Below are 16,601 nucleotides of genomic sequence, written 5' to 3' on the forward strand. Positions count from 1 at the left end.
CACACGGATGCAGGCAAGGAGAGCATTTCTGCTTGGTGCTGAGCTAGTCACCATTGGGGGACTTCTCCTCTTCAGTGTGTCTCACTGTCAGGAAGTAGATGCGGTTGGCCTCCGGGTAGGTGACTTTGCTGAGTGGGAGCTTGTAGATGCCAGGGTTGTTGCTTGTGAGGAGGAGGAAGGTGAGGGTGGAGAGACAGAAGGCCCAGGTGCCTGAGGGCACGCCAACCTGAAAATTGAAACCAGAAATGGAAGGATGTTGCTAGGCTCCTGTCTTGGACTAGAAACCTGGGGAGAAGGATATGATAGAGATTGAGAATGGAGAGCCCTGCCTTCTCCCAGGTGAAGGTATTAGTAGGCCTAGATTCAGAGTTAGAAGAAATCAAGGTGTTGCTCTCTTTGGGTACACTCAGAATCTTTTAATGCTAGGCCTGAATGGTTTTTATACCCAGACCTAGAGGGCCATCTGTCTATCCCTGTTCTCCACGGCTGTCTTTCAACCCATGTGCACATGCACATACCCACACACCCTAGAATTCCATGCTCAAAATTCTTCTTTGGATAAGTCATGGATAAATCTTGACATGCACATTGGGTAAAGGACAGGATTGTATTACCCTTCCACCCTTCCTCAGTCTTCTATAAGACCTCAGGTGCCTGGAAGCTCTGCTAGCGGAGGAAGACCTTAGGTTAGTGTTCAAACAGTCTGGACTTACCACTGCCATTGTATTGGAGAGGGCCGCTCCCATGTATGCACAGAACAGGGCTGTGGAGGAACAAGACCAGTAGAGTCAGCATCCCAGAGCTTGCCTTCTTCAGCTACTGTCCTAGCAAAACAGGCGTCCCAACCCAGAGCTGGCTTTTTGACAGCCTTAGCATTGGACGCCAGCCTTAACCTGATGTGGTCCCTTCCTTTTCAGGTATCCTCCCACCACCATGCACTCGCTGAAGGCAGAGGATAAAGGTTACACATCCTTTTATCCACTTGCATACTCATCACAGATTCTCATTGGGTCAGGAGTCTTCACTTTGAGAGTGGGGTATCCTCATCTTATCCCCACCAGTTTTGATAATGAATTAGTTCAGACATAGAAAGTCAAGCCAGAGGGGCTTAGTTGTCATTTTCTTAAAAAACTTACCACAGACAAGTGCCAGCAGGTGTGTCTGCCAGGTGAGTGCGTAGAACATGCCGCCAATGGCAACACAGGAGAGGACACAGTTGTAGCTCCAAAGGCCCAGGTAGATCGTCTCAAAGGGAGTGGCCACAGTCAATGCTACAAGAGAAGGTGTGGTGTTTCTGGGTGATTTTGGACCACAGAAGAAAGGCCTTCCCATGGCTGCTGCCAGGCCTCAAGGTGGCCTCTGTCCCCTCATTCACCATATCCCTCCAGCTCTGCTTATCAGAGGGGCCTCTGTAAATATCACAAGATCACAGGAAACCAGATGGTGAGAAAGTCCTGGGTTTACATAGTGGTATGTACGTGTGTGAGCGCGTGAGTGTGTGTGCGTGTGTGTGTGTGTGTGTGTGTATGTGTGCACACGTGTGATGATGTCTGGGTTAAGGAGCAGCCTAGGAAGGGAGGTCTGTTCCCTCCTCCTTCACAAGCAGCTGTGCTGTCAACCGTTACAATTCTGTTTCAGAGGCTTGGCAAAAAAATATACCCAAACATATAGACTAGACTGTCAGAGCCTCAGGGGCAGGTGTAAACAGTAGGTAAATATGGGTGAAGAATCAGCGCCCTTGCATTATTGTTGGGAGGTTTTGATAAATTCAAAATTATTTCCAGTTACTTTTTCTTTTTTTGGAAAGTTCTGTTTCTAAAAGTCTTTGCAAAACATTAAGATTAATTCAAATATAGTCTTGTACCGCCAGGGTCCCCTACCCTATTTTCTGACTCTATTATGGGAAAGAGCATATCCATATATAAATGTGTGTACATATATACACATATGTGTGGGGATATGGAATTACACTTGGGAAATGCCAAACCAATTTTAGGAAACCTTCCCTTTTAGCTTGTTTAACACTTCTAAGTGCTGGACCACGTGTACTCAGCTTGGGCCATCGCTGCTTCGGCCCAAGCTCCCTCCACTGCTGGGCTCCATGGTAAGGACCCTTGCTTTCCTCCACATGTCCTCTTACTTCAATCTGCTTTCTTTGGAGGAGGCTCAAGGAAGGGGAAATTTTTTTTCTCCCCCTGACGATGTTTGAAACTAGTGAAGATGAATCTGAAATGGTTTCCATATACCGAGGAGAAATGGGATGAGAAAAATGTTGCTAAAGATTTCTGCTTCCCCCTGCCTCCCACCCTGCCCCAAGCTGGGATTCTGTCTCACCTGCTAGCAGCCCCACGATTGACCCTATGGCTGCGTGTAAGCAGATGAGTGGGGAGGAGATAAACAGAGCCACCAGGATCACGCCACCTGTCCAGGGATTGTCACAGCCGTAGACCTGGCCGACCCCAACAGGGATGGTTTGTAACAGCTGCAAAGTCAACAGAATGGAGGTCACTAGGCAGATAACACAAAATCCAGGCAGCAGGGTCAACACCAGGCCAGTGGGTAATGAAGGGGAACAGGAGGATGACTATGCCCTCCACCGTGAGAGAGAAGAGGGGGAGGCACAGGCTGGAACAAATAGTTCCTCACTCCACCACCTACCAGGTATCCAGCATTTATCATGCAGTCAGGTGCAGCCCCTAACACAGCACTGGGCTCGAGTGCTTCTGGGGAACACATGGCTTTTACTTTGAGAGGAGAAACTTTGAGAAGGCCAGAATGTACCTCCTTTCTAGATTCCCACTGGAGTATAAGGTACTAAGATATTTCCTAAAGACTTTCCAAAACCCTAGAAATATTCTAGGAATACTGTAAATATTTTAGGCTGTTTTCTTGGATGATTTGATGGGTGACAGTGTAGAGTTACTGGAAGAGACTCCTAGTCTAAAAGTCTTTGCTACCCTTTCTCTCTTTGCACCCAGATACTGTTGACTTGCCCTCATTGAGGGAGCTTGGCCTAGCTCAGGACCTTCTACCTTTAAAATTCTATAATCCAAATTGGGCAACAGAAATTGGACTTGTGTCTCTTTTTCTTCTTCTTGGGGAGGGGGATTTGAGATCACAATCAGGACATGGACCTGCAGAAACTGGGAAGTGAATGTGATCAGGGTGCATGATGGGAAATTCCCAAATAATCAGTACATATATTATATTGGAAAAAATTTGTATATTCCTAAGGTGCTGGAGAGATGGCTCAACAGTTAAGAGCATTTGTTGGTCTTACAGAGGATCTGGGTTTGGTTTCCAATATCTAGAGGGTCACTCACTGCCATTTGTAACTCTGGTTCCATGGGAACCAATACTCTCTTCTGAATCCCACAGGCACTAGACACACACATGGTGCATATACATCTAAGAACACATCTAACAAATCTAAACAATTAAAGTAATTCTGTAGTTATAGTGACAGCTAGAACTGTATGGAAACCTAGTAGAGTAGAAGCTTTCTAAAGTATATACATATATGAACTTGGTCTAAATGAAATTGTCAAATAATGGGGGAGAGAGAATCCCAATTGGCCATTTCTTGTCATCAAATGAAGCTTCCAGTATTGGGACTAGGATACATCTAGTTGAACTGTTGGTCAAAAGGGTCCATGGGGATCCCCAAACAACCCAAAGTCAAACTTGGCTGCTGCCAAGACCGCAGGTTCCTCTCTACAAGCTGACAGCAAGATCCCGTTGCAGAAGACAGCACCCACACAACCCACTGTATATGCCAGTTGAGCTGGTGCCTACATAGAGCTTTCATCCTTACATTCCAGTATCTTTGGTACAGAAAGGTACTCTGCACACGACCCAAAGAGAAACATAGACACCTATCCATCCATAAACCCTTTGATCAACAATGCTGTCCTGCCTGCAAGATCTGCTAGTGCCATGGTGGCACACACTTGTGGGACTAAACAACCAATATCTGGTTTGACTTGAAACCTACACCATGAGCTGGAACCTATACCCAACACTGTGTGACCAAGAGCCTGAGATTTGATGGTCCAGGAACTTAGGGTAAAACCAAATACTACTAAAAAAAAAACCCAAAAAACAAACAACAAAACCCCCCAAAAACGTAGCAGTCCATGACTCCTAATGACATTCTGCTATACTCAGAGATCAGTGTCTTGCTCAGCCATCATCAGAGAAGCTTCCTCTGGCAGCAAAGGGGAACAAATAGCGATCCAGACAATGTGTAGGGAGTGAGAGACCTTGCAACTCTAAACCCTAAATGGAATGTCTCCATCAAATCCCTCTCCTCATGGTTCAGGAAACCCTACAGAAGAGGGGGCAGAAAGAGTGTAAGAGCCAGAGGGGATGGAGGACACCAGGAGAACAAGGCCCCTGAATCAACTGATGAAAGCCCATATGAACTCACAGAGCCGGAGGCCCCACACACAGGGCTTGCATGGATCGGTACCAGGTCCTCTGTGCAGACTATGGCCTCCACTTTAGTGTTCTCATGGAACTCCTGAGTGTGTGAACGAGTGGGTCTCTGATTTTTGTGCCTTCTCTTGAGCTCTTTTCCTTCTGTCCCATTCTGATGTATTAGTTTTCGTTTTATCTGATAAGTTATTTATTATTCTCCCCTAGAAGGCTGTTTGCTTTCTAATGAGAGGCAGAAAGGGAGTAGATCCGGATGGGAGGGGTCACGGGAAGGAACTGGGAGGAGTAGATGGAGGGGAAACCATATTCAGGATACACTATGTGAGAAAAAAATTATTTAAAAAAAGAAAAAAGAAAACAAACAAAAATAAATAAAAATTCACAACTTAGAAAAATAATTCTGTAGTTCTTTTCTGTATTAGCAGATCATGTGACTCTAAGAGATGACAGAGCCCTTTGTGGGTGAGCATAAACATGTGTTTAATAACTATATACAGATTGATTAGTGATTCTCAGACTTTCTGTTTACTGGAACCTCTGGGGAAATTTCAACAACAAATCTAGCCTGGCTTCTCCACAGGGAATCCGAAGACAACAGTGTGCTTCCCTGGATGCACGTGAGTATCACCTGTGGCAGTTTGACATCTGTTGTCTGTGCCCTTAACTACTCGCCGCCCAACCCTACCTGCCCTTGGGTGTTGGGGGCACTGGGAGCAGGTGAGAAACGCCATACCAAGCTCTCTGAACACTGCTGCAAGCTCCTTTAATACCCTCCATTCGTGCCCCATTGGTCCCAAGAAATCATCTCCTCTAAACAGCAGTTCCTCATTGGCTGACATTGTCTGCACCTACAATCCTTGGTCTCTCAGGCAGTCCTCAATTAGGTCCTCCTATAGAAATGCTTTTGAGGCTGCATAGCCCCGCCCCCTGCTGTTTCTGCTACAGATGTCTATTGGATTCATAGATCACCCTCTTTGTCCTTTTGAGAACTTTATGGTTATCGATAGAATTCGATTTTAGGATATTTTAGGGAGACTTTAATAACGAACTTTGCTACAAGCTTACGGAAGGAATAGTAGCAGTGGGGCCTGGGTCTGGTCTTATTTTTAAGGACCCAGAAGATGTGGGCTGGAAGTCTCAGCAGGTGTCCAATGACGTGGGGATGTCTGAGGAATGTGGAATTCGGAGTCCAACTTCCACCTCTCCATCTGGGAACACAAGTTGTAAGTCCAAGCAATCAAGAATGAGAGGAATTTGGGGACAGCGTCCTTGGATAGAGCCTGTGTTTAGAATGAAGTGCCTCCACCTGCAGGGATCCATATCTTAGCCTGTGAACTGTGCACTGCTGATGCTCCACGCTGCCCTGCCAGGCTACTGCAGACACCTGAGGTAAAGGGCAGTCAGGTGGACAGTGGAAATTTACAGAGCACCTGCCTCCCTTTCGTAATTCCCAGGTACTCACAGGCTGCTTACACAAAGAAGTGGCCCATCTACCCGGCTATTTCAGGGTAGAGGTGAAAGGGAATTGGTTCTTCCAGACTCAGATTAGGATGGAGTCGGGAGAGAGAATTTGCTGGTTGTCAAGAGTAGTGGAGTTCTGGACAGCTGAGAGGGTGAGCTTGTGCCTCAAGTTACCCAGATTCGTGTCCAACCATTTTTTGTGCACAGACGGGCATCTTTTCTCTGTGACCCACATCACACCAGTCACTACAGCCCTGAGGTATCTGCCCTTGCACATAAGCCGAGATTAATCTTAGATTGTGCCTGTGGGTGACAGTGGACAGGGCCTCTGTCCTTTTTGCCTGTCACATGGCTGACCTTTGACGATGAAGTTTAGCTTTGCTTCCTGTGCCTTTTTGCTATTGGTTTGCCCCTGGAGCCAGGCCTTCCTGTAAAGGCAGGGTTTTGAGTTTTCCAACCTCTTGGGTTTAGGTCTCAACCGTACTTAGCTCTAGAAACTTAAAAAGAGAAAACTTTCCATATTAAGGCAAGAAGAGTCACTTTCTTTCTGGAAAAGTCTTCATGAAGAATGGAGTGCCACCAAGGAAGGCTTGACAGTCAGTCAAGTGTTTATAAACTCAAAATCCCTCGCATTATTTGGCCCAGCGTTTGACACACAGGAAGTGGGAAGAAGTACTTCTTTTTGGATAGGCTCAGGGTTAGAGTGTGGTTGTCCCTGGAAGACCCTGTAGTACGGGAGCCAAGTACCAGCGGAGAGCCACGCTGAGGCTCTGGTATACACAGCAGCTGTAGCTGGGCAGTGGGGACCCAGAAGTCAAACCTGTTTATATCTGAGGACTCGGGTTGTTTTCAGACACTGAAAAGATCATGACAGAGTCAAACCCTAGGTACTCCAGGAAGTAGAGCTAGGATCGTGGGGTAAATGTAGGGGAGGTGGATTGCCAAGGACCATGTAGAGCATGGCTGTGATTAAGGGACCTGGTGATAGTGGACTCTCTTGAAAAGTAGTAAATTTCAGCATACAGTGACTTCATCAAGCTGAGGCACACACCCTGCCTGGGAGAACGAGATGGTGGTTCACAGAATTTTGCAACACTTGCTTGGGTATTAAGCTAGATACTAGCTACATGTGGTCCTTGGAGGAGTGTTTCTGTGCCGTAGTTTCCTCATTTGTAAAGTGGGAGAAATGGCAGTACCCATGAGGTGAAATGAGTTAATATAATAAGGTGTAGGATGGTGTGGTACATAATCAGCTTGCATTTATACAACACTGAAGTATTATACATGATGCTAAAGTGCTAGTTCGTAGCTATTTCTACATTTGTTAACAAGGCTGGGATTTTATAATTCTATATACTTTCAGAATCTTATAGATTTTTATTATACCTCTTAATACTTAATGTCTAGAGATCAAGAGAGTAAATAAACACGCACATTTGTAAGCAGGTTCTAAGGAGAATTCCTCAATTCTGGCTTTATTGGCATCTCAATTATATAATTCTTTGCTAGGGGAAGGGAGTTGTTCTATGCGTTGTAGGACATTTAACAGTATCCCTGGATTCTACTCACTAAACACTAGCACTTTATTTTATTAATATCTCCATGCACACATGTGTGTGCCTGTGTGTGTGCGCGTGCATGTGTGCATGTGTGCATGGTGGGTATGGGTGTGGGCACCCGGGGGCCACGGCACGTGTGGAGGTCAGAGGAAGGCCTTGGGAGTTGGTTAGTTCCACCCAGTGTGCTTTCTGAGGGTTGACCTCAGGTGAATTCAGATTTTCAGATATGCATGGCAAACACTTTTACCTGTTAAGCCACCTCCCTCCCTAGTCCAGTACTTATTCTTAAGCCCTCTCTTCCTTTTTACCCCCTTCCTCCTGTCCTTTCTATCTTTCTTCCTCTGTTTTTAGGCATGTGTCCCCTGCTGGCCTCAAAGTTAGTAATGAGGATTACCTGGTCATATTGTTCCCATCTTTGTGTGTCAGATTAACAGTCATATGCCCCTACACTTGGTGTCTGTGGTGTGGTGATGTAGGACTTCATCTAGTCTAGACATGCACTCGACCAACTGAGTCTTAGCCTTACCACTGGTCATGCTTGACAATAAAACATATTTCCAGACACCAACTCAAGTTTCCAAGGAGTAAAACTACACCCTGCTTGAGAACTACTGATAGAGAGTATATCAGAAAAAGAAATCTATCCCATCTTCTCTAGATAATACCCAATTCAATACTACTTTAAAGTATCGATCAGTCTCTTACTGACTTATCAAATGGTCCATCTCATCTACTCTTTCTATTCAATGGCAGCTACCCTGAATTGCCAACTTCACACTCATTGTTCAGTGTGGGTGGTCTCTGCTCTCATGCAGAACGTGGGTTTCATGATTGGCTTCTTTCAGGTATATTGTTAGTATCTGGAAGTTTCATGAATATGATAGCTATCTAGTAGAGATTTGTTGAATATATGGATGTGGCTTCAAGCCTTTCTAGTCTGTGTGGAGGCCATCATTTGGCCTCTTTCCCTCCCCCTCTTTCTTTTACACTAAGACAGGTTCTTATTATGCAGTCCTGGCGATCCCTATGTAGACCAGGCTGGCCTTGAGCTTATAGAGTTCCACCTGCATATACCTCCTATGAATGCCATCATTAAACACGTACACTGCAATGACCAGCCTCATCTGATTTCTGTTGAAGGATAGAATCTACAAGATGGTAAGTTAAAGGGTCCAGAGTTGAGTCCAGGGTTCTGTACTCATTGCCATTGGGTAACTTACCAAAGGCATTTCAATCTCTGTCCAGGTGATATTGGGAGCTGAAGACGCAGGCTTGACGAGCGTTGTGGGGAAGAAAAGGTTGTAGTGGCCCGTAGCTGCCAGGTACAGTGTTAAGGCGATGTTGAAGGGCAGTGTGAAGACGGGCAGGTCCCACTTGGCGAAGATGGTACTCAAGGCACTAGAAATAATGGGGCTGTACCAAGAAGACACAAAGGATTAATCACAGTGAGTATCCTCAAGCTTTATCTCTGGCCATAGGAATGTCTACCATCCCTGATCTTCTTGCTTCCCTTGGGATTCTAGTGGTTCACTGATCTAGGATTGAGAAACTATCAGTTTGAGAAAGCCAATTAAAAACACAATAATTTTAATGGAATACCTTGTGAAATAGTTTAAATAGTTTTTTTCTCCATTTAGCGGAGAAAACCAAACAGAAAAACGATCCTTATAAAATGTCATTATTGACTTTGGCTCATTCAGATGTATGGCAGCTGTGGCCTGGGGCTGGGACAACATCTGTAGGGTCTGACTTTCTAGACAGATGATACTATCACGTGTACGCAATGAACAAGGTTGGCCTTTCTGGACCCATTCTGGGGACAGCCAGATAAAACAAAACGTTCAGTTGTTTACACACTCTGCCTCCTTGGTTTCTGGTCCATTCCTGGGAAAGAGCATGGATTTTAGACACAAATGGAGCTGAATGCAAATCTAGGCTCTTATAACTTAGAGGCTAAGTGAACAGTGTTCACAAATACATTTCTCCCAGCTACATCTTCTACCGGAAGAGACCAGCCACTCTAGATACCCCATACATCTCTCACCCCATCCTTCTCAAGGGCTTTACTCTTACAATAATCTTTGTAGCATACATCTCTTTTTCTTCCAGGTCATCCTTGCCAGGCCATGAGGCACTTAGTCGTGTCTACGTTCAAATACTTTCTCTGTTTCCCTTGGCACACATGCCTTTCCCGTGTCTGCTGTTTCACAGTGGCCCTCCTCGGAACGGCCGGTGATCTGTTATCCCGGCCGTGCTGCTCCCATTGTTCCTGAATCCCATCCAGTCAGGTATGTGTTCTCAATTATAGCATAGAAATGGCTCTTGTCAAGTTCACCAAGTGACAGCTCACTTGGCTAGTCCACAGTCACTCCCTTCCTCTTAAATGAAAATTGGAATCTGGCACTGTGTGCAAATACTCTCTGTGTGGGCTACCATGACATGGAACTTTCTTGACATGGATTACTCTCTGTGTACTCTGTCTCAAGTTCCTCACCATGGCGTTATCCTTTTTTTTCTGCCAGACATCTAGTTATTGGGAGATTCCTTGGTTCTGACTTGGATCCTATCCCTCTTCAGCCTTCTGCTCTGGGTGATATTCTTTAGTCCCCCTAGATAAAACATCTTCTATATGTTTCTGCCTTTCAGATTTGACTCCACCATTCTTCTAGATCTCTATGCCCAGCTGCTGTCTCAACACCTGTGCATTGACATCTAACATGCACTGTGTAGACAGGGGTTTTGTTTGCTTCGGGTTCCCTGTTTTGCTCATAGACTGCTACATAGCCCACACTTAGGTGAATTTCAGTGGTGTATTGAATACCCCTTCCTTTCTTATCACCAGCTTCTCAGAAAGTCTTGCTGCCTTTGTCTCCCTTAAACAAACCCCAAACTCAGATTCTTCTGGAGACATTCATGGATCTTACCCTAGTCCAAGAGCTCCTGTCTCTGTGGATCTTTTTTAATGAAGCTTAGAATCCTGCACCCACTCTTGCTCCATCTAAACCCGCTCTACACTTTGTAGGCAGTGACGCTTACTTGGTTTTGAGTTTACATCATTGTTCGAACCCAAACCTTGCAACTGTTTTCCACTTTTACCATAGATGTAATAAAACCCAAAATATTTATAGAGTACCTATGGTGCTAGGACCCCATCTACTCTCACTTCCTGCTCCATCTTTGTCAATCTCAGGGTTTCAGCCTCTGGTCCTGCCTCTATTTCTTGGATTCATTCTGTCCTCCATTTAGAGTCTTCTATATTCCTTCACCCTGGCTGTTAGATGTCACATGACTTCCTGTCCTTTATGTAACAACTCAAATTCTTCATCTGCCATGGGTTTCTCCCTGACCATCCATGTTTGGAGCCACTCTCACATTTCCTAAAGCATTAAACACATCTTGAAAGAACTTTTACTTACTAGTTTATAAGTTTACCTCCTATAAACTACTTAATAAAGACCCCACTCCCCATAAACCCAAGAGAACAGCAGTTTCTCCTTAGTCACACTTATCAACAGTCCCTGTGCTCAGTGAGTAGGCTCAGGTAAACAGCAGTATAATCCCCAGCCTAAACAGACTGAGTTTTAAGGGCTCTGTGGATGGATCAATGCGTGCACCAGAGTAGAGGCTGTGCAGAATTCCACCCAGAGCAGGACCCAGTGTTTTCTGCCTTTTAATTTGAGAAACAGGGTTGGAGTTATTGAATTCTAATCTCCCATCCAGTGCCATATGGTGGAGAGACTGTGTGGAGGGATTGAATCTATGTAGTTATAAAACAGTGCATGCAAATGAGGGTAAACTCCGCTTCTCCCTGGGGGGCCTGTGAGGAGCATTAAGGAAACCCCCCACAGAAATGACCATTTTATTTATTTATTTTTTGTCCCGATGCATCAAGGAAGATAGAAACCCCCCAAGAAGAAGAGTAAATTGCTCCGAATGCCTAATGCAGTAATTTATTTGCAGGCACTACGAAAGCTCAATGAAACAGTGCTTAAGCTAAATTGAACTAACTGGTTTTAGGAACTCCAGACTTTGAAACCTAAGAAAGACATTTACTTCTTGGAGATGTTAAGAATAAATCACTATGTCTGATTTATTGCTGAGAACAGGAATAAATCACCATGTCTGAGAGGAGTTGAGAGCACGGTGGTAGAGATGTGTGATGTGAAATGTTGGGGGGACATAGGTTCATAAAATAGCAGGCATACTGTTGGGCATTTGGACACTTTACTGACCTGCTTTAAGTTCAAACAAATTTAAGATCATATGTGTGAATGGCTAAGTGCACTCTGTATTCAACGGATGTTTGTTCCTAACTCTCTTACCTCTTGAGGAAGCTCTCAATTGAAAGCTCTAGTTCAAAGACTGTGCTTTGCATACAAAGCTCCTGATCCAAGAAAGCTTTGTGATTCTATTGTGTGCATTTTCAGGCTAGAAGGCTTAGTTAGGTCAGACAGTGGTAATTCCCACGTAGCCCGGAGTTTAATAATGCAGATTCTAGAATCAGCAAGCTGGCCTCAAAAACTCTGAATGTATGACCTGGAATGTGCCTTCTCTATGCCTTAGTCTTTTATTCTGTAAACTGGGAATACATATAATCACATCTCACTTAGGACTGTGCCTGGTACTTACAAACTATTCAATAAATGTCAGCCTTTATTACTTATGAAGGAAAACTATCAACTCAATAAGACATGTGGGTTGGTTTTTTTTCCTGCTTCAACAGATCTCTGGTAATCCATATCTTCCCTTGCTCCCACTGTATTGCTTGTAAAGTCATGAACTTATGGATTTTCATGGTGCCTTGCTAGACAAACTCATCTGTGCATGTCTCCTCCCAACCCAAGGAACATCTCTGTGAGCAGAAACAGGGCAGTCCCTTACCAGGCCATGGATGTGAAGGTCACAGGAAACAGAAGCCACCAGTAGTAGTCTAACTTCTCCGAGAAGACAGCCATCAGCAGTCCCACCAGCATCCCGTTGTAGCCATGGAGTCCGGAGGCGATGGCTGACCTGGGTTGGGGTTATTTTGCATTAGCCTTTGATAATTGAACATGTTGAACTCTTTCCTCTCTAGAATCTGTATAATTTAGATGATTCCTTTAATAATAGATGAAAAGTGAGACACCCCCCCTCCTCCCCGGCACCCAGGTAAGATGGCAGACTAGAAACCACCTGTATGTGGTCCAGCAAAAGAAAAGTGTCAGGGTGAGTAGATAAGAAAATATAACCCAAGAGAAAGAGAGGAAACGCTTCAGAAATGAAAAGGTATCATGATAGCTGGGGTCAAGTGGTGGGTGGGTCTTTCTGACAGTAACCTCTCAGGCAGGAGAGGCCCAGCAGTAGAGAGGTGAATATTTCCTGCCTCGGGGGCCTGTGCCAGGTGCCATCTTGAGAGGAAACCCATTGTTTACAACAGATTGACCTAGGGGTCTATAGACAGAAACGATCATAAGTCAGAGAGCCAGAACGGAGTCTGTCCTAGCACAGCCCCACGAGACAGTTGAGTAGTGGGAGGAGGTTGACACAAGTCAACAGGATAGACTCTCGGAAGGTACCTTCAACCACACTGTCTGGGAGCATTCTTAGTTGACTGAGAGTCACTCTGTGAGTCTCATGTTGGTAGGTGCCACCTGTCCGCTGTGTGGCTTACTGCCACAGAGCAGCATCCATTACATTCTGCGGTCTCATCTCTTTAGTGAAATGACTACTGCTTAGTGGGTTTTAAAAGTAAAATGATGGATTTGTTTCTATAGATACTAAGGCTGCCGTTACTTCTAACCTTCAAGATACATGGAGACATCCTCCAGCTAGAACATTATGGTTCTACCCCAGTGGTTATGAACTAGAGACTCTCAGAAGGTATGAAGGGCTTGTATAAACCACAGACTACAGACCTAATTTTGCCTATCAGGTACAGAAACAAGGGAAACTTATAAAATAAGGACAGATCCGGCAGACATTAAATAGCATTTGTAGCACATAGGCTCAGCACCAGTATAAATCACAAGGAAGGAACGAGCATGGAAACTCAGGTGGCTCTTCTACCCCCTGCATATATACAGCAGTCTCTAATTTTCAAGAACATAGAAAAAAAAAGTCACCCTGACTCCTCATTTTTAATTTCATTTTCCTTTTTTACTCCTCAGTGTCACTCTACCCTTTACTATACTTTTCATAGAAGTTTTACTTTATCATCTCTAAAAAGTATTATTATTTTAATTTCTAAAGAAACACACCTTATCATATAGCAGCTAGAGGATACTTAGTAGCCTATGGTGCTATGGAGATTCTTAGGTCACAAATTAAGCTGTAAGAAGTATAAGAGTTGAAATAATTTCTTTCATTTTATCAGATCTCAGTAGAATAAAATAATCAACAGAAAGATGCCACAGAAATTACTCACTCGGGGGTGGGGGTGGGGTTTGTAGAGAGAACTCAGTGGTTAAGAGCGCATAGTCTTCTTCTATGGGACCCAAGTTTGAGTTCCAGGACCCACATTGGGTGGCTCACAACTACCTGTAACTCCAGCTCTGTGAGCTCCAGCGAATCAGGTTTTGTGTACTCGCTCATGAAAACACACACACACACTTCATTTTATTAAATAAAATTACTATAAATAAAATAAGTATAAAATTATTATTAAAATAAAATAAGTCTTTTAAAAAGAAGTTTCACAAATACTGGAGACTGAAGTATAATTTCTTGAATGAACAGTGACTCACTGAAGAAACTAGAGAAGAATTAAAAAAACAAACACCCTAGAGTCAAGTGAGAATGAAGGAGGAATTTCTTAGACCTCATGCAGTGCCGAGTGCTGAGGCGGTTTTAAGAAGAAACTCTATGCCTATGATGCTTGCATTAAACTCTATGGCCATGGGTGCTTACAATAAACTCTATGGCTATGGGTACTCACATTAAACTGTATGGTCATGATGCTTACATTAAACTCTATGGCCATGATGCTTACATTAAGAAGCCAGAGAGCTCCTGAGTAAGAAGCCCAACGATGCAGCTCCAGGCTTTGGAACAGCAAGAGCTGGTCAAACCTCCGACCAGAAGATGTCGAGAAGTATTAAAGGTCAGCGCAGAGACTGGTGAAATGGGAATTGAGAACTAAACCATGGACTCAACCCAAGAGCTTGTCCTTGGGAACCCCCAGCCAACCCAACCCAGAGAGGGAGAAGGAAGACACTGTAATATCAGCAGAGATAAAGCTGCTACAGGTGTCAATGCAATCCAGAGAGCGGCTAGGGAATATTAAAGACTTCTATTCAAAACAAAGGTCTGGATAAATTGGAAGGAGTGGATGCATTCCTATACACACAACTCAATAAAAACAGACCAGTGACGAGGGTTGAGATTGGGACAGTAATCAAGAGTCACCTGACCTTAACCCTAACCCTAACCCTAACCCTAACCCTAACCCTAACCCTAACCCTAACCCTAACCCTAACCCTAACCCTAACCCTAGGTTTGGACTTTCTGATTAAGTCTTTACTTAGGAATTAGCATAAACAACGGGATTCCTGTGTGTGACTTTATTTGCATTTGGTGTGCTTTTTTCTTTGGTTCTTCTTCTTCTTTGGTTGTTTGCTTATTCCAATTTATTTGTCTTCCTTCCTTCCTTCCTTCCTCTCCCTCTCCCTCTCCCTCTCCCTCTCCCTCTCCCTCTCCCTCTCCCTCTCCCTCTCCCTCTCCCTCTCCCTCTCCCTCTCCCTCTCCCTCTCCCTCTCCCTCTCCCTCTCCCTCTCCCTCTCCCTCTCTCTCTCTCTCTGTATTGTTTTGCATTGTATTGCATTGCATTGCCCTGTACTGTATTGTATGTATTATTCCTTAGATGCCTGTGGATCTGGATAGGAGGGCAGGAGGGGAGGAACTGGGAGGAGTAGGAGAAGGAGAAACTATAATCAGGATACATTGTATGAAAAAAAAACCATTTTCAATAGATTTAGGAAAAACATTGACAAATGGGCCTCCTGATCGTAAAAGCTCCTGTATAGCTCCGGTATAGTTCCCATATAGCTCCCGTATAGCTCCTGTATAGCTGCTGTATAGCTCCCATATAGCTGCTGTATAGCTCCTGTATAGCTGCTGTATAACTTCTGTATGGCTTCTGTAACAAACAGCCCAGTGAAGAGGAAGCCCGAAGAGTGGAAGAAATTCATTTCCAGCTCTATATCTGATAGAGGATTAATATCTAGACCTAAACCAAAAAAGTCAAGAAAACATTCCAATAAAAAGGGCTTGATGCATTTGCCATGCCTGGGTTACTAGAGCCTTCAGAGAGGTCTTAGGAAACATTATACATACATACATGTGTGTGTATGTCTGTATGTATGTATAAATATATGCATGTACATCTCATATACACATATCATCCTTAATACAAAAATCATACTTTTAACAGTTTTACATTCAAAATATTTTGAAGAAATCATGAATTTTATGCTACCAATTATATAAAAATATCATATAAAGGTATGTATTTAGAATGTGGTTTGTTAGGAAACCTTTATTAAAAATATATATGTATATATATATATAATAAATTTTATAGCTTAATAAAATCTTATGACTATAAAAGAAAGGCGCGCGTGCATGCGTGTGTGTGTGTGTGTGTGTGTGTGTGTGTGTGTCTGTGGTATTTAAATCTAAATAGAGAGTTCTCCAAAAAAGAAATACCAAAGGCTAAGAAATATTTTCTAAAAAGTGTTTGTTCGATATTTTTATCCAGCAGGGAATTGCAATTAAAATGGCTTTGAGATTTCATCTTACTCCACAGGGAGAACTGCTAAGATTAAGAAAACAAATGACAATAAATGGGGGAAGGGAAACCATGCTCACACTTGGTCGGTGCCACAACGGCATAGACACTATGAAAATCAGGATGGAGTTTCCTTAAACAGCTGGATATAGATCTCCCATTTGACCCAGCTCTGCCACTTATGGAAATACGCGCAAAGACTCTGCGCCCTACTCTAGACATACTCGCTCATCCATGCGCGACGCTGCTCTTCTCACAATTGCTAGGAAGTAGTGTCAGCCTGGACGGCCACCGAGCGGTCAGTGGATGAAATGAAAATGCGGCGCATTTACAGAATGGAATATTATTCAGCTGTTAAATAATAAAACTATGAAATTTGC

General features: G+C 43.9%; 1 protein-coding gene across 1 annotated transcript in view; it reads right to left on the bottom strand.

Annotated features, from left to right (window-relative positions):
• Window positions 1-16,601, bottom strand: part of Slc14a2 (solute carrier family 14 member 2) — a 62,308-nt gene that overhangs the window by 37,026 nt on the left and 8,681 nt on the right. The window contains exons 4-9 of the mRNA XM_021150469.2: window positions 12,339-12,467; window positions 8,678-8,870; window positions 2,335-2,482; window positions 1,137-1,271; window positions 714-763; window positions 52-226 (exon numbers count right to left, since the gene is read on the bottom strand). Of these exons, the coding sequence (XP_021006128.1) occupies window positions 52-226; window positions 714-763; window positions 1,137-1,271; window positions 2,335-2,482; window positions 8,678-8,870; window positions 12,339-12,467 (830 nt within the window). The remainder of the gene's footprint in view (window positions 1-51; window positions 227-713; window positions 764-1,136; window positions 1,272-2,334; window positions 2,483-8,677; window positions 8,871-12,338; window positions 12,468-16,601) is intronic.

This window comes from Mus caroli, unplaced genomic scaffold (assembly GCF_978045245.1).
Source record: "Mus caroli unplaced genomic scaffold, Mus_caroli_1 scaffold_19, whole genome shotgun sequence".
Classification (NCBI taxonomy): Eukaryota; Metazoa; Chordata; class Mammalia; order Rodentia; family Muridae; genus Mus; species Mus caroli.